The 20,522-nt window shown below is 41.1% G+C and overlaps 1 protein-coding gene across 2 annotated transcripts in view; it reads left to right on the plus strand.

Moving 5' to 3' along the window:
• Positions 1-20,522, plus strand: part of LOC140309618 (ADP-ribosylation factor-like protein 15) — a 92,048-nt gene that overhangs the window by 48,137 nt on the left and 23,389 nt on the right. For both annotated transcript variants that reach the window (XM_072387549.1, XM_072387550.1), the window contains exon 4: positions 721-929. In XM_072387549.1, the coding sequence (XP_072243650.1) occupies positions 721-929 (209 nt within the window). The remainder of the gene's footprint in view (positions 1-720; positions 930-20,522) is intronic.

Below are 20,522 nucleotides of genomic sequence, written 5' to 3' on the forward strand. Positions count from 1 at the left end.
TGTTCCAGGGATCTTGGAGGACTTGCTGCAGTTCTTCTGTGGATTTAGGCAGTCTCAGTTGCTTCTGTCTCCTTTCATAATCCCAGATTGACTCAATGATGTTGAGATCAGGACAAGGTGGGGGCCATGCCATCTGTTGCAGGACATCCTGTTCTTGTTGCCGAACATGGTTCTATATAACTCTGGTTGTTTGTCTGAGAATGAATTTGGAGCCAATCGGATGCCACCTAAACACAGAGAGGATCTTAAAGTTTAGAATAATGCTGAATGGGTACAAGTGACAGCAACTAATGTTTGGTTCTGATATCTAAAAGTCAACACCATCGTTTAGAGGGCGTCAATGCCAACAATGGTAAATTATTAACTGTTTCTGTGTTTAAAATGAAATTTTGCCACAATTGCAGAATATAAAGGTGTATATATATATATTTAAGTTAAAGCAGTGGGGTTAAAGTTTAACTTTAAACAAGTTAAACTTGTGGGGTCTTTTCCAGTCCCACGTTATTGTGTTCTACCTGATTTAAAGTGGAATATTATGTGTTATTGTGTGTTATGATATGTTCTGTGCTTGGATTTATTACTAACAAATTAGATCAATTTTATGAGAAGCTCTTGGCATTTCTCTTGTTTTGAAGTTTTCACACGCCAGGCACAATTTTATTTATAACAAGGATTTCACTTTGATGGTGACGCATTTAACGGCATCACATCTGTCTACAGGAGCTGACAACATCAAGAAATACTGGAGTCGTTACTACCAGGGGTCACAGGGTGTAGTCTTCGTTCTGGACAGCGCGTCGTCAGATGAGGACCTTGAAGCAGCACGTAATGAGCTCCACTCGGCTCTACAGCACCCTCAGCTCTGCACACTGCCTTTCCTCATTCTTGCCAATCACCAGGACAAGCCTGCTGCCAGGACTCAAAATCAGGTAAAATGACCTCTTTTACAGTTCTTCTCCCGTCTGCTAAAATGATTTTGTCTTTCACACTTAAACACGGCCCTAAAGCATTGGCATGTCGCATGTTGAACACATGACATTTTGTGACACATTTGTCCTTGAATTACATATGCATACATGGATGAATCTTTTCATTTTCTCACCAAAATAAGTAATTGTATTCGCAGGCAGTTTGGTCCCCTGTGAGGAGCAATAATTAGAGCCACCAAAAGACCTCTGTAGAATATTTTTGAGAGGAAGAGAAAGCTCATCTTGAATAGGAAAAGCAGCCCGTACTCCTGCAGCCAGGCCTTGAAAAAGAGCTTACAGAAAAGTCCTTTGTGATTGGCCCCTACAAATAGGGGGCAGATAAGGCTCAGCCCCTGAAGAAATAACGCAGACCTACTGCCACGTGTAGCTGACCCCTCAGAGGTTAGAACTGGGATCATAACGCCTTGCTGGTTGGGTGGCAGATCAAAGTGGAAACGCTGTTGTACCCCTTTAAAAAGAGAAGAACCTAACTTTCTGTGCAAAACTCTCCAAATGAAGTATTTTTCCCAAGGTGAAAGGTGCTAGATTTATCTTTGGATTCTTACAAGCCTCCAACCTGCTACTGAACAGTCGTTTTTTGGTTTAAAAAAAAAGAAAAGAAAAGGACAGTCGTTCAAGGTCTCTGTCCAAGTCTTTAGGCAGGCTCATCAAAGGGGTGCAATCTTGGTGCTCAGTAGGTCTGCAGGATTCTTCAAAACTCAAGTGGGTTCTAGCAAAAGGCCTTTGGAGAGGGACGCTAATTTGAGCCTTAGTTGGGTTTTGAAAGTGAAACATGTTTGAATATAAGTTCAGTTGCTGATCAATATTTGTTGTGGTGTGTATGATGGGTGTTATGTTGGGATATCCGACTGAGGCCCCTTTGCACATCATTTAGCTCTCACCTCTGGTAAAACTTGTAGCGCCTCATCTCCTCATCGAATGATGTCCAAGTCTCCATGTTTGATGTGTTTTTTTACTCGTACAATTGGAGAAACTTTCTCTATTTCTCTGTAAGAATATGAAACAATGGACAGATCAACTTTTTAGTATATTGACTTTAGGGGAAACTTAAGCCCGCACTTAATTAGAATATTTGGGCTGCATGCGGTCAGCTGCAGAGGGATCTGGTGAACCCTCGCAGCATTGATGAGGATGACTAAATTTGCATCCCACGGGTCTTGCGACAAAGAAGATGCAAAAAACACAAAGCACCTTTAGGTAAGAGGTAACATACTTCTGACTGATCTTCCCAGCACCGGCCAATGCAGAAGTATTTGACTTTTTTTTTTCTTTTCATCATTTAGTTTGTTTCATTTGCTTTTGCCGAGAAAACTGCAAGCGTTTGCTACTAAAAAGAACTGGATGACAGTCACAAGATTGAAAATATATCTTGTTAAAAGTCATAGAGTAGCATCTGTCCTCCGAGATATGATACAGTTAGGCCAAGTTTACCCACCTTTTTTCCCTCTTTAGGCTCCTCTGTCTTCCTCTTTTCTAACTACTCTAATTCCCTCCCAGAGGGAGCACCTCTTTGTAGGATGTTATGGCTAGCATTCCCTGTGAAATGCTCCTTCATGTCTCAAAAACCTTGAACTTTCCTGCACACTCAGGAACTCCCACAAGCAAACCTATATATACACACACACACACACACGAACTGTGAGCTGGCCTATTTAATATTTCTGATGGGTTCCTGGTGAGAAGGCCATCTGCGTTACGTAGGCTAGACCACCAGCCTCGTGTTGTTAGTCCTCAGTGATGGGGAAAACGATGGTGGGAAATGAGAGAGAAAACTTCTGTGCCATATTCTGAGTGCAATTGCTTAAAAACGTTTACCCCACCTGACTTAGGTTAAGTTAGTTTAAATTGTTGGTATAGAGAGGATCCATTTGAGCACAAGCCACTATAGTCATGGAAAGCCCCTAATCTTATTTATATTTCAAATGGCAACTTTTTTGCTTTCAACCCATTTACACTGGGCTTTTTGTCGGTCCAGATAATGCTGTCGTTGACTTTAGTCTCTGGAAGTATTGACTTCACTGCAGTGTTTGCAAAAACTGGTGACACACGGAACTAAAGCCTCCTTCACATGGGAGTTTCACCTCATCGCCGCAAAAAAGGCGCCTTCATTAACCCGACTACGTCGGCCGTAGCCACCTTTTTAGTTACCATCTAGTACTACGCTGTATAGCTTTAGCATCTGCTGTCATTGATGACCCTGAGTTAGAGCTCTGGCTTGCTGCATGAAAACATCAAATCCACTTTGGATACAAAAATAAAATCCTTTTTTTTCTTCTTTTTGGCTGTGCTTTTTACAAGTTTGTGTGCGGCCATTTTAACCAGTTTGTTTGAATTGTATTTCGATAATAAATGTTTCTGTGCTTGTGTAAATGCTTTATCATCTGACTCATTGCTTGACACCGAAGGAACTTAATGTTCAGTGACTCATGAAACGTTTAGAATTTTAGACCAACTGTGAAATATATCATCTTCTTCTACCCTTTGTTTCTTTCTTTGTCTCTTACAAAAGCATGTGCTTTATCGTTTTCTGGTGCTACAAGTGACGATGTTGATGATGAGAGAAGTTACATCAGACTCCTGCTTAGGGTCATTTCATTTTGATTTTAGATGATTTAACACAGTGGAGGTATTTTTTCTTCACAACAGCTTTGTATGTTTATTGGCTCATTAGAAGAGAGAGGGTGGAACAAATGCAGCTGATCTGAGAGAAGATGATGATGTCATTAGGTACAATCCTGAGTTCAAAGTTTGTTTTTAGACTAAATGCCTTTACTATAGGCTGTAGCTTGCTTTTACTGTCCAGAGCAGTCAGGAGGTACAGAGACACCTTCGCATTTTTGCATCCACCAGACATTTATTTCTCTTTCTGTGGCAATGGACAGATAACTGTTGTGCTGGAGCCTGGGCCTACACACTGTATGGCCCATTCTAAGTAATCTAATCACTTATGTCGGCATGCACTTTACAGCCGCAGTTAGATTCTGGTAGCATGACTCACATACGTCACTCTGAGAGAAAGAGCCGCTCACTTCTTACAGCGACCTCACACTGAGACGAGAGCCCTTTACCAAAGGGCCGTACTGATTCCTTTATGGCTTTTAATGGTGTGAGCAGACTAATATTTCTACAGTGGTGTGTCTTCATCAGACTCTCATGGAGACACACTAGTGTTGAAAGTCTATTTGTATCATTAATGATCAGCTATATTTCCTGATCTGATTGAATGTGTTCTTAAAAACTGTAGAACAGATGCTGACTGGATATGAATGTTCCTTTTTTTTAAGTACTAGATGTTGTATACTGCTGTGGTTCAAGACTGTAGAAAACCACTTTCTGAGTGTCTCTGTGTGACTCAGATTGTTTTATTACATTGGTCCGTAGAAGAATGCAATGAATTACTGATTTTATATCCCAGCATCTATGAGATTTTGAAAAGGGTTCCGGTACAGACATCTTACTCCTCCAGCTCTGTAAAATTTCAGAGACAGCAGCTGCATTGCAGATTGTTGCTTCTTGTGAAAGTTTGACAAGCACCATCCATAAAACGAGCCCAAATTCAGTTGGTCTGAGTTCCGTTGGCAGCTCTTCTGACGATGACACAATGTACGTCTGACGTATTTCTGTTGACCCTCCCCTCACAGCAGCCGCTCTGTGGAAACAACAAGGTGGCTCATTTCCTTAACACACCAACATAGCTGCTTTTCCAAGTGCCGTTTTCTGGGGTGCTCCTTGTTTGCGGTGTCATGTTAGGGACTTTAGGTGTTTGTGGCACTGAAAGAGGGTGGTAGTGGGGAAATGTTAACGGAGCTGTTGAGGCCTCACTGGGGCCCTCTGTGCTGGAGCAAGTGTTTTTTGGGTGCAGGGTGGGTCTGGAGGAGGTAGAGGGAAACGTGGGACAAAATTCCTTGTTGACATCAATCTCCTGCCGTTGGGGGGCCCAAGGAAGCTGGGGAGGAGTAGAGGGGAGGTCACACTGTTGATATAACACCTCAACAAAGCAGGTCTGTTTGTATGGCAAGGCCTAATGGACTGCATGCATGAGGGGCTCTTGTTTTAGAAAATGCTATCAGTGTTGTGGACAGAGGTAGAGGTCTTTTCAGTTCTGTTGGCATTTGGGTTATCTGAGGAAGAGATAGAAGGCAGAATGAAACTGATGATACACTGCATGATGAGTGGAAAAAACAATGGAGGCCAGGACTGAGTCACGGTGTGTGATGTGGGAGTAAAAACAAACAAAAAAAATACTGTACGCAGAGGAGAAGGGGCAGGCTGCAATCTCTAACCTTGAGAACAGCTTCCCTCCAGGACTGAAGATAGAGGCACCGAAGCAGTCCCCGAATGACTGAATATGAAAACTTCATACTGTCTCTTCCTTTCTCCTCTCCTCTTGAATGTTTTTTTCACACTTTTAATTCCTCCCTCACACGAACAAACACTCGCAGCCACACTTAAACTCTAGTAAAACCAGCTCGGAACATTTGTTTTATGCTTTCGCTCACTGTGTGGAAAACGGTATCTGCTGTGAATTGGAGCACATCTGTTTTCAGTGTACCAAAACTAAATCTGATGTGACTTATGCACTGTGACAGTGTTACAACACACTGATAAGTGGCCACTCAAATGAGTAATGCTGTACGATTGTGGCTGATGTTGTAGTTAATAAAGTCAGCCTCAGAAGGTTTGTGTTGGATATTAAATTATGTTTAAATATTGTTTCAGCTCTCGCCCTTTTCTTTCTTTTTTTTTGGGAAAAATCAAGACAACTGTACCATGAAGCAGAAGTGAGACAGTGACAGACTTTCACTTCACCACTAACCAGCATACAAACAGTCATTAATCATCAATTTGCCATGTTTTGACAAAAACAGACAGGAAGACACACGCATACACTGAAGACGCATGCAGGCACATTGACGCAGACATTGTTAGTTTCAAATGTCGCTGATCTGAGAGGGTATGAAATTAGCTTCTTTTGGCTTCTGTTAAACGGCATTTAACAGTTGAAAATAACCTCTCATTCTGTCATCTTATTTTTCATTTAAATTTAAGTTAAAGAAAAAGTCTCTCAGACGTTCCCATCTCCTCTAAACCGCTACACCTCTTCAACAAACCTTCCTCAAACTGTGATGGTAAGATAATCTGCGTACATCATGTATTCATAGATCTTTTTGTGCGTATATTATACTCTATATGAGCTTCAACTTTGCATAACTGTTAACGGTCCAGTTAAGGATCGAGGAGGCTGGTTTTTGAGTTCCACTAACGGTGGAAATCCCACCCTGACTCCTGCTGCCTCCGGCTGTTGTGGCCTTTTCCATTCACATGTGTAAATGTGTCTGCATCTATATGCTATGGTGTAGCACTTACATACTGTGTATGTGTGAATGTGACACACATGCTGAAATGCTGATAGACAGCGGGGGAGAAAAAAAGCGTTACACATGTACTGAAATGCCATCTGATGAGTGGTGAAGTGAGACTTTGCATCTGCAGTGCGCAGATGAAGTCACTGTTGGCTCTATGCCTTGGTTTAACCCCCTCTTTCAGACGCTTACACTCATTTCGTACCGGACAGTGTTTTGCACTGGTCAATTATTTTGGTCTGTGTGTTTTTTTATTTTTTTATTCTCATCTTAATTCTTAATCCTTTGGAGAGGTTCCAGTGACTGACAGGAAAATCATTTTAAATCAAAGACATTTACAAAGAGTCACCATGTAAAGCTGTTTTTTAGTTCCTTAAAATTGTTGTACAAAAGAAGACGCACAAATAAAATCTCTGACTAAAAGTGCATCCATTGATGAAGCACCAGAGACAGAAAGCGGCACGTCCTCTGTCTCTCTGACTTCATACTCGCTTCCTTACCTTGAGATTGTCTATAAACTTTTAACAGCTGCTTTACTGTGAAAATGTTCTGCTGAGCCTGTGGCAGTGGCTGCATTTCTCTTCACTCATGATCTCTTTTATTTATGGACAGCCTGTGTGCCTTTATCGTGCATCAGTGTCCTGTTTGCAAGCACAGATTCAGTATGTGGTGTCAGAGTTGATTCACCACCGACACGCCAACGAGCCAGAAACAGAAGAAGTCGCACAGTTGAATTGGTGCATTTGCTTTACATGGGCGTTGGCACTGTGTAGCACACCACCACTCACTTAAGACACCGTCGTCATTCGACTAACTGCACAGCGCCAGCTTGCTGTATGCAACCACTCCGCCATGCAGCACCAAGCTGAAAAAATTGGGGATGGAAAGAGTGACGAATAAATGAGGACATTGCACGTATGAAAAGGGCTACATTCCTCCTGCAAGTCTCTCTGTCGCTGGGTTTGTGTTGTCCTGCAGTATTCAGAGAGGCGCAGCACCATTCCACACTTCCAAGTGGAAAGTGGATTCTGCACAACTGTCTGGGGACTCTCAATGTTCCACAATTTGTGTGTGTTTGTGTGAGGAGCAGAGGGGAGATGAGTGAACTTGACAATAGCTCATTACGTTTCTGTAAAAGCTTTTTTAAAAATGTCTTTTTAAAAAAAAAAAAAAAAAAAAAAAAAAAAAAAAACACCCACTGACATCTGGCTCTTGAGTTGGAAAGTGTTTAAGGTAGCATTCAGTCAAACGACTCTATCGTGGACACAGTTCCAGTTCAGCTCAGTATCTATGGTAACACAACACCTGAGTGTACACATTGATTTTCTTGAGGATGCTTCGGTTGGGGGCAACAAAAACAGGCCCAGCTCTCATTTTCTTTGCAGAAAACTGCATGTTAACAAGCTAGAATGTCTCATGTGGAGGCTCTGAAATTTCAACAACTCACAGACAGGTGATTGAATATTTTTTTCTTTCTTTTCGTCTTTGTCATCCTTGTCGTCCTGTCATCTGTTTTTTAAGAGTCAAAGGTTGCAAACTAGCCTAACTAAGATGCAGTGTATTGCCTCCTTCATGTTGCTGTAGTGACACACCTGTCCTCTGGGAGGAAGTGGTATACTGAACCTGTAGGTTTTAGCCCTCAGAGCACTGATGATTAAACGCACTCCTACCAGGAAAGATGGTTTATTTCAGCTCGTGTACACAGGTTTAAACAGCCTGTTTAAACACGCTACTTTTGGTGTAAAAAAAAAAAAAAAATGTATTCATACATCAAGCTCATACATCAAGCTGATGTATGACGCTTGGTGCTCTGAGGGCTCACAGAAGTCGAGTTTCATCTAGTAACTGTCTCTGTGCCTAAGAGCAGACCTTGTAAGCTCCTAACAAGAAGGGATGGCTTTACAGGTCAAGGTCAATCACAATATCTGATGAGCAAAATTTTCTGTAGGACTCCTGAGAGCCAGTTCGACACGTCAGGACTGACGATCAGCTGCCAGTCAGAGTGTAAGATTGATCGTTCTCGTCTGTTTTTGCCTGGAAGTTGGAGCTATCAGTTTCTATGGGCCTCCATGGGATGTAAAAAGAAAAAAAGAGAGAGAAAGTTGAGATGAGCACACTTTTTTTTTTCAATTCCTCGGCGTGTCCACCGGGGGGTTAATGTTTGCATCACAGCTGATGGGAGCCGCAGCCAGTAGATACCCACAGCTTCTGCAGAGTCATTTGATGCTGGACCGAATGCCAATTGCTCCCTTTCCATAAAAACAGATGTTAGTGGGTGGTGTTTTTTTTAAAAAAAAACAACAACTTTTATATCTCTTTTTCTTTTTGTCCAAAGTGAAAGGGAGCAGTAAACTGCTGTTGATGATGTTTCTCCCTGTTTTTCGAGAACCACGAGAGTAAGTTGCCGAAGTCGTTTGCCTGTTTTGCTGTGAGTTGAAGCTCCGCTCCGACACAAACACACAAAGCACAGCCATCAACTGAGCAAAAACAGTGAAAACGGAAAAAATAGCTTTTAGTCAAAATACGACATCTCATCCAAATGACTTCATTCTTGGTGCTGCAATCCCCAGGTCCTCGGCAGCACACCTGCCAAGTTTGAAGTAGCTCGGATGGACGCTCGTCAAGAAAAGCGAAGAACACGCTCTCTGGCCAACATGCAGACATTCCTGCATTTGTTAGTGAAAAAAAAAATCATGTAATTTATATATTTTCTTCTTCTCCACATCTTCTTTGCTCCTTCCTCACATTTAAACCCTAAATAAAAGTGCCTTAAGTTTTCCTCCAAAAATGTTGAAGTCGCCTCAGCAAAACGCAATAATTCACAGGGAAGCAAGTTTTTTTTTGTTGTTTTTTTGGGGGGACCATACTCGCCAACCCCTCAGCTGAGTGGGTTACTAAGCAGTCAGTTTGTGTTCTCCTGTGGTCCACAGGAATGCAGCTCACACACTAATGGAAAACCCACAACCAACAACTTTTTCTTCCCATGTAAGAGGTTTCAGTTGAGCAGTGCCCGTGAGCCCCCTCTGGACGGACACAATAGAAAACAGAGAGCACTTACACTGCAGGGGACTTCAAATAGATCACTGACTGACAGATGAGTCTGTTTTGTTTTCTTTCCCCATTTTTCATGCTTGACATCTTCATACTGGGATGATGGGCTGTGGCTTTACAGATGTTTTGTTCTGTTTCACGATGGGCACTCGTGGAAAGATTGGAAATCTCTAGTAAATTCAAAATGTAGTTTAAAAAATATGTAGTTCTGCTCATAAATTGTTCAGAATAAAACAGAAGTGTGGCATTTCCAGTCTAATATTTTACATGCAACGGTTTCATGATATCGCATCCTATTTTTCCTCATTCTGGCTTATTGTGTTTGAGATTCTCATCCTATGGACTTGTTCTGATTAGCACTTGGTGAAACTGTCGGTGACGGCTATAGACGAGGCCACCTTCAGAGACAAAGAGGGGCGGTTGGGTCGTGACGCGGGGAAGTAATATTTAGCCAGCCTTTTTGTCTCTATTATCAGGCTTTTTGAAATAAAGTGGGTGGAGTGGGGGCTTGGGGGCTGGTCCTGGCTCTCTGTTTGATCATTGATCTCCCTGACCCCATTTGAAGGGTCTTAATCTCTCTGTTGACCTCTTGGAGGATTTTTTTTAAATTTGTTTTTTTTTTTTTTTTTGAAGGAAGGGTTACAGGGGGTGTATGTTGACGGGTAACTATCAAGAGAGTGGGGATGCTGCAGGGAGGTTCGGGGGTAGTGTGCCTTTCCACTTGAGTGGGGATGGAAGGGTGCAGTGAATGTGGAAGACGTGAGGATTTGTGTGCACATGCACAAGTGTGTAGATGTGGAACGACACATTCTATTATGTGTATGATTACTGAATGACAGGCACTCACATTTCAATGAGACATGTAAGTTTACAGAATCATCACAGAGTTAAACACATGATTCTCTATAGCCGCACAGTGCTTTTCATTGAGCATTTGATGGCGGAGAATGATTCTCCGCCTCCTTTCACAAAAATACATACCAGTGAAATCACTTGTATAGAGCTGGGATAAATCCTATTTTCTTTCCATTCCAGTAATTCAGAGCCTTTCTCCAAGTATCTTCTTACATCATGCAAACGCTATCCAAATTCTGTCTAACTCTATCCATAAAGAAGATTTAAGGCTAACTTTCCTCTGCAGCTTTTAGGCTCACGTGTCTGTAAGGCACTACTCTCCAGTAAAAAGGATAATACTGTTCTCAAACTAAATATTATGACAAGACGACAGACTCTACGCTTTCACAAATATCTGCACTACAGTTGAGCCGCTCCATCTATTGAAACATTGGCATCGTTTGTTTCCTCACTGTGGTGGTAATTGACTATGTTCTGTTAAGATATCATTTCTTTAGCCATTTGATTTTTATTGGTGATGCTCTGTAACATATCCTGTAAGATATTTGTAGGCTGGGGGTGTTGATTAAGTGAAGTAATGAAGTGATAAATCAATATTCAGCGAGGTTTATTGGACAGTTTTCCTTAAATATCTGTCATTAAGAAGATGGCTGTATTTAACCTCACCTCAGAATGTCTAAAATAGAAATACCGATTAGATTTAAGAGTTTCTGTTGATCAGAATACAATCCTGATTGCTGTCTTTGTGCGTCACTTCTCTTTTAGTTCAAAGAGCTCACAAAGAAACAACGAAGCAATAACAATTAATACCATTACTTATTGATTAATAGGTTATTACTGAAGGCAACAAATGGATCGTGTGTTGTGAGTAATGAAAAACAGGTTGAGACCGGACGAAAAGGAGGCTGCATATTCTCTGACAATGGCTGTCAGTCTTTGTAATGAACTTAATGAGGTGACGGAGCTGCCTGCTCAGAGGATAGAAGACCATCGCTTTAAACCGCTTTTCGCTGTCCGATTGATTAGGGTCAAAACAAGACACTCAAGTGCTGGTGTGCATACATGCTACTGTTCACATAGTAACTTTGCTTACACGGATCGGTTAGTTATTTGACTAAGTTCACCTAATTATAGTTTTTTGAAGTCACAGATCTGCTACCACAAAGTTCTGTGTTTGATACATTTTCCTTCAGAGACAAAAATGAGCCGCACCAGAGTTTAGAAGAGAGACGAAACTATTGAAAATACGAACTGTGTTTCTGTCAGGCCGTTTTGTCCGTACAAGAGTTTGATTTTCAACTTTCTCATCGTCCCAAACATGCAGCACCTGATGGGCAAATGGATCAGTTTGTTTCAACCAAACCATGCAGGAACACAGGAACAGGAACAGAGGGTACAGACCATGAATATATTAAAAATACAAGTTTGTGGGGGGGCTAGATAAGTAAGAAGTAAGAAGTAAAAATAATAAGTAAAGATTGTATACTGTCAGCTTTTTTTTTCTTTTTTTTCTGATCATACTTTACACTTTCTAATCTGTGAATCCTTTTTTTTTATATACACGTCTCTCCATTAGCCAACTTCTCTTTTATGCCTCACATCAGTCAGTTGGTGAAAACAAGCAGATTTTAATCTCTGGAGTCACAAAAGAAACTAGTTGCTGACACTTTCGTGTAGATTATGGGGTTGTCATTTACATGCGTGCATATTTGCAATGCATTGAATGTGGTCGAGCACAGAGTCCAAAGTTTTTCTTAAAGCTACTAACCTGCACTCACCATTGCGCACTGTCGGCTAACATTTGGCACACAACTAATGTTTAAGATAGTTCAGGGTTAGAGCACCTGAGTCAAGTGGGTCATTTGATTTGACTGCAGGGAATCCAGTGTGTGCATGATTATTTCTGATGGGATTTGCAGCGCCCTTCCTTTGATTTTTGTTTTGCTGCCATCAGTCACAGTTGTGCATTACTGCTTATTGAGGTCACTGCGTTTTACTTTCTTTGTTTATCATCTCCTTCCCAGAGCAATTTAACAACTGGTGATTAGGTGTCAAAAAGTTTATTTTGAGACTTAGATGTGGATTACAAGAATCTCTTTCTTTTGAGAGAAGTTGCAGCGTGACAGGAAGAGTGGAAGAAGAAGAGATGGGAATGTTTTCATTAGAGTGTCTTTGGTGTTCAGGCCAGATAATTAAGTTCCCTTTTAACTCTTCTCTTCTTCAGGACCTCCAGATACGCCTGAGTGTTGTCAGACAAGGTGTGTCACAACACGCCCATCCATGAGCAGCTGTGCGGATGTGCTCATTTATGAATGAAAGCGCACACCCAAAGAAATCAAAATGGTTTCTCATCAACAGACCTTTTTACTATAATCTCTTTTCCTCATTCTATCACACTCTCACACACAACATTATGTTACGTGGTCAATTTGCTCACCCTCAGATATGCAGCTGCACTCTGACTAAACCACAAGCAAATACCTACATACGCTGATGGCACGGTCCCCCTTTCCTTTACTCTCTTCAGCTGGAAAGGCTTAAAAAATATATATAATAAAAATAAGTCTTGCAAAGTCTCGAGGAAGGAAACCATAAAGAGTGGATCTGATGTGAGAAGGAAAACCACAGTGCTGGGTGAATTGTGATAATGACAGATGGAACACTTCCTGGCTTCTTGTTTTGAGAGGAGATACTGATCTCAAGCAGTGTTACCTAAGATACTCAGTGTAGCCAAGCATAGAGATTACACTGACGAGGCTGAGGGAAAGCGAGAGGGTTAAAGAAACGCAAAGCGGCAAATAAGAAAGGTATTGTGACAGAACGTCAGTGCCCTAGACCTCCCCTTCTGTTTATCTCTCTGCCCATCGTCTGGAGCTCTTTTATCCGCACACCAATTGTATCCAGGCCACAGGATTTTGCCTGTGGTTTTGTTTTTTTTTCTTTTTGTAGTTTCACTTGGTAGACATGCATGAACACAGTCTTTTCAATCTGTCACATCAAAGATGAGGAATTCATGGGCAGATCTGTTTAGTTTACATCAGCTCATTTTCACAGAAAGAAGGGGTTTCTGATGCTTTTAGGCGCAAGAGACGGTGATCACCAGTCATTGTTGGCTGTGGCTTTATTATCCATCTCTGTTGGCTTCTTCACATCAGTTTATTGGGGAATACCAAATGTCCCATTCTTCATAATGATCAGCCTTCTGGCTTATGATTTGCATTAATTTAGCAATTTTCAAAGCTATATGAAAGCAGTGTGGCAGATAACAACAGAGACTCTTTGACCACCTTCCTGTCAGAGTTGTTACTACATAATACAATGATTGGCTTGCATGTGTTGGCCTGCAAGAGTGTACTTTTGTTGCACGTACTTTATACATATTCATAAGACAGTCTCACATTGATACAATGATGCTCATTTAAGCACTGCTTTTTTAGCATTTGCATTCCTTCAGATTATGTCCTCCGACACTATATGTTCTTTATTTCTCTGTAAGAGCAGGGAACCCTCGCTAGGGTTGGATTTTCCTCTATAAAGCCACTTTATTTGCCAATGTTTTTGAGCCCCTCAACCAAGCATTCTGTATATAACATTAGGGACCAACAAACTGTGTCCCTGACTTAGAAAAAGCAAATGACAGTGTAGGATTTATGTTTTCTAGAATAGAAAAGAGTTCAACTTAAGAAGTCCATTGCATGACCAACTCTTCTTCCAGACAGTAGCCTGACTTTATAGTGATTGTAATGGCTGCCATTTTTCTTTTCTTTCTTTTTTCTTTCTTTTTTAAACTCAGTAGACCACCTGCTACTGCATTAGTTTGGCTTTTTCTGAGCCTTCCATCATTGGTAAGATATATTTCATAAGGAAGGAGTGATGTGGCGTCCATATTCTTAAGCTGTCAGTAATGGTCCACCTAACAGTTCTTGGATGGTTTCTCCATCAGTGTGTTTTATCTTCTTTTTCCTGCTCATGCTGCAACCAACTTACCTTCTGCTGAGGCAGCCATGACAGATCTGCAGACTTGTCAGGTATCATCAGTGCAAAGCTGGTGCCATGTGACGCCTCCGGCGGCTTGCCAAAAGCTAATTGTGCTAATTGGCAAGCGCCAATCCTGTAACGAGGCTTTGAGGGGCAACCCACCGACACAGATGAAAGCACTAAGATTTGCCTTGTGTCAAGGACTTGTGGGTAATCGGCGCGTCCACTGACCTGAAGGCTGGGAGGGCAGGACCACAGTGCTGTTGCCTGTCTGTGCAGAGATGGACGTGCGTGGGGACATAAAATTGGATGCTCCAAGAAATCAGGATCTAGATTTAAAGGGGTTGCATCTTTTGATAGAAATGAGTGATTTCCCATTATTTTCCCTCAAAGCATAACACATAAAACATTTTGAGCACAGATATATTTGTACCTTTTTATCTTTCTTAATCAGTAAAACAAAATGCAAACAGCACCAACTGTCAAATCAAAACGTCCTTCCTCATCTGTCCTTTGCTCCACTCTGTGGAGCAATGGTCTAGTCTCAGTATTGATAGACGTGCGGAGAAACCAGACAAACTCTCCCAAGGGCTTTACCAGTCACCAGGTCATTTTGCTTTTGCAGCTTTAGCTGTCTGATAGCCTTAGCTTGGAGTGGAGGGTGGGGGGTATTTGGTGCAGTCTACGATAAAGAATCGGTTTAAAAACCAATGAACATATGCCTGTGTTTGTTCCTCGAGCTGTTTGCTTGTTTGTTGTCTCACGCTCATTCAAATAGCTGTAACATCCTATTTCTGAAATCCATTAGCCAATTTTCACACTGTCTGGGAACCTTTTTAAGGATTATCACATTGTCTTAGTGTCCTGTGCAGGATTGGTCAGAGTTTAAGCATTACACAAGCCGGACTGCAAAACATAAAGAGACCTAGACGTGACTGGAAAAAGCTTTTTGACAAAATGACAGACGGTCATGAAGTTGTATTTTTAGATTTTATGAATTGACTCAGAAAAAGTACGCTTCTGAAGATCAAGTCATCTGCATAACGAGCATTTTAGAACACACAGCTTTGTGGATGGATGCTGCAAATGAACAGACATGAAGTCCAGTTCAGGCAGAGTTTTACATGAATCATTCTTGAATTTTTGCACGACTCACTGCTAAGTGGCCATGCAAATTAGCAGTGAGTATATTAAACCTGAAAAGTAAGCATTCTTGCAACAGTTTGAAACTTATTCAGCTGCATTGAGATTTCTTTGACTTCTGTTTGAAAACCTAAACGGCACTCGTGAGTTTTATGTAGCACCTCCAGCATGCAGTTGCATGGTTGTATGTACACACCATTTACCTTTTTGACTCTCATTTTAGATGATTAGATTAGACAAATGAAGCCTCCTCCATTAAGTAGGTCATCTGGGGGTTGTTTGTGGTTTTTGGATCTATTAAACTTTGTAATGTCTGACCTTTTCTTATTTACTGAACAAATTACTGGTCTATGTTTATCTTGCCGCTTCATTTTATCTTGAACTTAATATGATTACCTTTAATACTTGCTGGGGAGGTGGCTTCATACTTGCAGTTACTGTAATACACTGGCTCTAATAATGCTGCAGCTTCACATACTTTACAGTATTTGACTGAGACCAAACTGTCAATGATTTATGTTTTTTGACTTCGTGTTGAAAAGATTTAATTAAAATGTTTAATCTAGATGATTGACATGTATTTAACTAGTTTCCTTTGTACTGTAATCAAGCGTGAAATACAGTATTACAAAATTTTTTGTTGGAATCCCAGCCTTAATAACATTTGGAACAGGATACGTTGCTATACGCTGACGTAACAATTATTACTCTGCTCCTCTGCTCTAAAACAGTAAACGACTGAAATAATGTGATCGTCAGATGCACTGACCTTCACTCATTTTATGCTCAACTAAATAAAGGTAAAATACCCCTCCCCCTTTGACTGCCTTACACTTTTGACAGCTCTTTTTGAGAGGTTATAAAATGTGTGAGCCAGAAATCAAATGAACGCACAGGATACTTGGCAATTCAGACTCCCCCAGTGCAATGTAGCTACTGAACATGTAAACTGTCTGAGTTTTGCAGACATTGCTGCAGGGCAGAGGGAATTACACTGTCACAGAGGATATGGAGCTGCCGTGATATCCTCTTGGCACATAGTTGAAGATCATCCAGGTGGAAATTGGTATGCTCTGCCAAGAGCGAGAAGGGGAGTGAGGTAGCTGCGTGGGAGGTGCTCATCTGCATTGGCAAGCATAGTCTTTCATGTAAAGAGCATATGGATTTATGTGTATTAGCTGTCAGTTTATGGTGTTGGGTGTTGAAGCTGCAAATGTTTTCATTTGTGTGTGAGACGCCTTTTCACACCTGTACATTTTTTCTTTATACATCTGTCAGAATGATTAGTATTAGGGCTAAATTGCTTTTCATAGCCACTTACAACTTGCTCAGTTGCTCAAGGGTGTTTAAGTATCATAAAAGTTTGATTGAAGTAACTGAAATCTGTTTTTTAAGTGTCTTTTCTCTGAAACCATATTGAATGGGATTATTCTTTTATGAAGTATGAAAATACTCTTAACCCCTCTCACCCATGAGCTCCAGTATATTCCATTGTCCTCTGTTGTTATATTACATCTTAACAAAGCATAAAGACAACAGTAATTAAAATTTCACCTATTCACGGTTTGGATCAAAATGTTTGTAAAATCCCCTGAAACTATACTCTCCGATAGCATCCTGAACTGACTATCACTATATGCTGCCTTAAAGCATACCACTATCATGCTACTGTCTAAATAACTTCTAATGAGTCCATGATTTACAAAATGGAAAAAAAAAGGAGTGAAACTTGTTATTCAAATAAACTCATTGGGCAATTTTATATTGAGCTAAGGGGAGAAGCTAAGGGGGAAGCTCAGGGTACGTATGGTAATTTTCTCAAAGTCTGTTGACTTTCGTTTTGCAGCCAGAGGAGTCGCCCCCTGGTGGCCGTTAGAATCAAAGCATATTTAGGGCATTTCCACACTGGCCTGATTTTTTTTATTTTTTTATTTTTTTCCTTTAAATCCAGTTACTACATCCAAGTTCTGTACTGAACCAAATATAAAAGCAATACTCACCTGCCAACACTGAACTATTGCAAATACAATAACAAGAAAGGAAATTAGATGAATTTGGTCAGGATGTCTAGTCAGGATGCTCATACTGCTTCTGCACCAGTCTGTGGCCGATAAGTTTTAGAAACCAGGTGTCTTGAGCGGCACAAGCCTGGCTTAGTATGATTAAAGCTGCAGAGTTATCGCAAACATTCCTCAAGCAAGATAAGAAATCATGCTGCAGGGGTTACTGAACTGTACTGACCAATGCTTTCTACTTGCTGAATCTGTATGCCATTAACGAGTCCTCACATCATTTCCAGTTGGCAAATGGGCTTGGAATGGTTGCGTAATGTATATTTTGATGAGAAATAATTAAAAATGTTCCTGTATTTAGAGAGCATTTCAGTGTGGTCTCCTTGCATGTGGTTTCTGTTTTCAGTTGGCCAGTACACATGGACCCCACACATCCACTGGACTGAAAAGCGATGTGCCTCTGGTTGTGCCATTTGTATATCCATTGATTCAATCACACCATGTGTGTTTACACAGATTATTTATGTGCTGTGTTATGCTGTATTCGTTTTGATCATCCCTCAGTTTTCATGCAGACCATAGAGGAAGGTGAGCATGAAAGTGGTCTTTTCAACAACAAGATTGGACACGCAACATGAGACCTGATACAACGCTGACGTTTTGTAAACCATCATTCACATATTTGTTGCAAGGAATAGCACTGTGACTGATGTCAGTAAACTGCTCAGAAAGTTTACTTTTCAAACAAAGGCGATGTATGCTTTACAATTCTAGGGAATTAATGCTGAAAAGAAATGTGTTATCTCACGTAATTATATGTTTAGTTACGTTAACAAATTGATCCAAAAGCACATGAAGGATCTGAGTAATTGACAGATAACTTGTTTCCTTTTTATACGTGTCGACATCAAAATTTCTCCATCGAGTCACCTGCACAAACATCTCAAAGGCTCAAAGGCTCATCGGCGCCGTTGCGGGCTGTGTTGGGCCAGTGTTACTGTTCCTGCACGATTTGTGTCTTAATCGCGCCAGATGACAGACGAATCCCCTGGGCTGTCTGTGCCACATGAGACAGTCCGCCTCAGCTTCCTGTGATCTGGATTACCCTCCCAAAGAGCTTCTGAACAAAACAAGACAGAAAAGTACCACGGCAGTCTAACCTTTACAGATAATTTAAGGTTAACTTCACCACATCTTTAACTCAACTGATTTACTAAACAGAGCTTACTGTCATTTTCATTCAAAAACATTTCAACAGAAAAAGCTTTTGATGTCATAGCTGCACAGCTTGAATCCCCAATGAAAGCAGCTTGTTATTACATGTTCTGTTATCAAATTTGTGCGTGTGAAATTGAAGTAATCCAATCAAAGATGTTCTGTAAATGATGTACCTTGTAGACTTGCACTCCCGTCTGTTAATGAAACACTCACAGTTATCATGGTGGTTTCATATCTGAACAAGTTTTCTGCGTTACTTTGTCTGAGCCACATTAATGAGATAAAACTATGCTGAAGTTTCACTCCCGTATTTTCACTGGCAATACTACAGCCCATCTCCTTTGAAGCACAACAAGGATGTGGTGGTGGATAAAGGCCGTGCTTTTGTAGAGGTTACCACAGCTATGCTTGTTACTGTAAGTGCAGGAAAATATTTGTAAGGAAAAAGCCGATCTACCTCGCCCATCACCTGTTGAGCAAGGTTTGACTTGTCAAAAGCATTTTGTCTTGCCGCCTTGCACAAGCAGTATTTGTTTGTAGCCTCTGGGTAAACTGATAGGAATTTGATGGACTGATTAATGAGTCGTGAAGCATATTTTAGCTTTTATATTCCTCAAAAGTTGTGACTTCAGGACTTCAGCTCAGTGCTGTTTGTTGGAGCTGATATGATTGGTATGAGCTATGCAATCCTGCCACCCAGCTCCAGTGTCCCATGCCTGTCCATGTCTTGCCCGCCCTCCCCTCCTGTTTCCCTCCCGCAGTGTGCTTTCTGAGGCCCAGCTCCTCTGGAGCCAAACAACAGCACTATTTGTTCTGCCAAGGCTGGGAATGTTTTCAACCATCTTTAGCTATGTTTCTGCCAGTCCCAATAGATGCCAAACCTGTAGACCTTGCGCCCAGTTCGTCTTTTATTTCTTTTCCTGGCTTTTTTTTGTTGCCTACACGAATATATGGAAGTATATGACAGGGGTGCAGGTAAACGAGAGGAGGCCAATCTGCGTAGCGATGCCACTGAAAGATTTAGATTTAGCCTGTATTCCACAGTGAACGAATGGTTAAAATCCCAGCGATGATGTTGTTGCGTTTTATATTTCCTCTACAAACCGTTGTCGAGTTTAGTCTTTCATAAAATGCCAAATGTTTTCAGTTGGTGACGAGTCTGGACTGCAGGCATGCCAGACCAGCACCCAGACTCCTCTCGTACAAAGCCATGCTGTTATAATATAATAGTGTGTGGTTTTGCATTATCTTAATGAACTATACAGGTCCTAAAATTTGGATTTATAGGAAACAGAACAGTTTTCCACTTTTCCTTAGTCTATTTCTAATCAATATGGATTTGCATGGGCTGAGCCTGTGCAGGGATATCCATGACAGAATCATCCCTGCAGTGCTGCCCGGAGGCCCAAAGGTAGATTTTTGGCCATGTCCCGTTGCACAGAGATGTCTCCAGATTCTCTAAAGAGTTTGATGATATTATGTACAGTTGATGTTGGAATATCTAAAGTCTTCACAGTGTTATGTTGAATCGCTCCACAATTTGCCGCCACAGCTTTTGCAGGTTGCTGAACGTCTGTCCATCTTTACTCCTGAGAGACTCTCCCTCTCTACGGTGCTCTTTTTATTCAAATTTTTTTTTGTTCCTCCATATGTTTCTTTTTTTTCACCGCTTACTTTTCCAGTCTTACTGGAATACACGGGAAGAACATGCAGACTCCACACAGACAGACATTCTTTACATACAGATAACCTTTGTTTTTTAGGAAAAAGAATTCTTCAACTGTTTGTATTTAGGAAGATGCTGCTCATTGGAGACAAATTAGCCATGGATTAGATGTGAATGCCTCATTTCACAACACTCCTCCACCACTGTTGTGTGAGAGATGGATGAGTGAGTGTCTGTAAACACCACG

This window comes from Leuresthes tenuis, unplaced genomic scaffold, assembly GCF_036924035.1.
Source record: "Leuresthes tenuis unplaced genomic scaffold, fLeuTen1.0.hap1 SCAF_6, whole genome shotgun sequence".
Classification (NCBI taxonomy): Eukaryota; Metazoa; Chordata; class Actinopteri; order Atheriniformes; family Atherinopsidae; genus Leuresthes; species Leuresthes tenuis.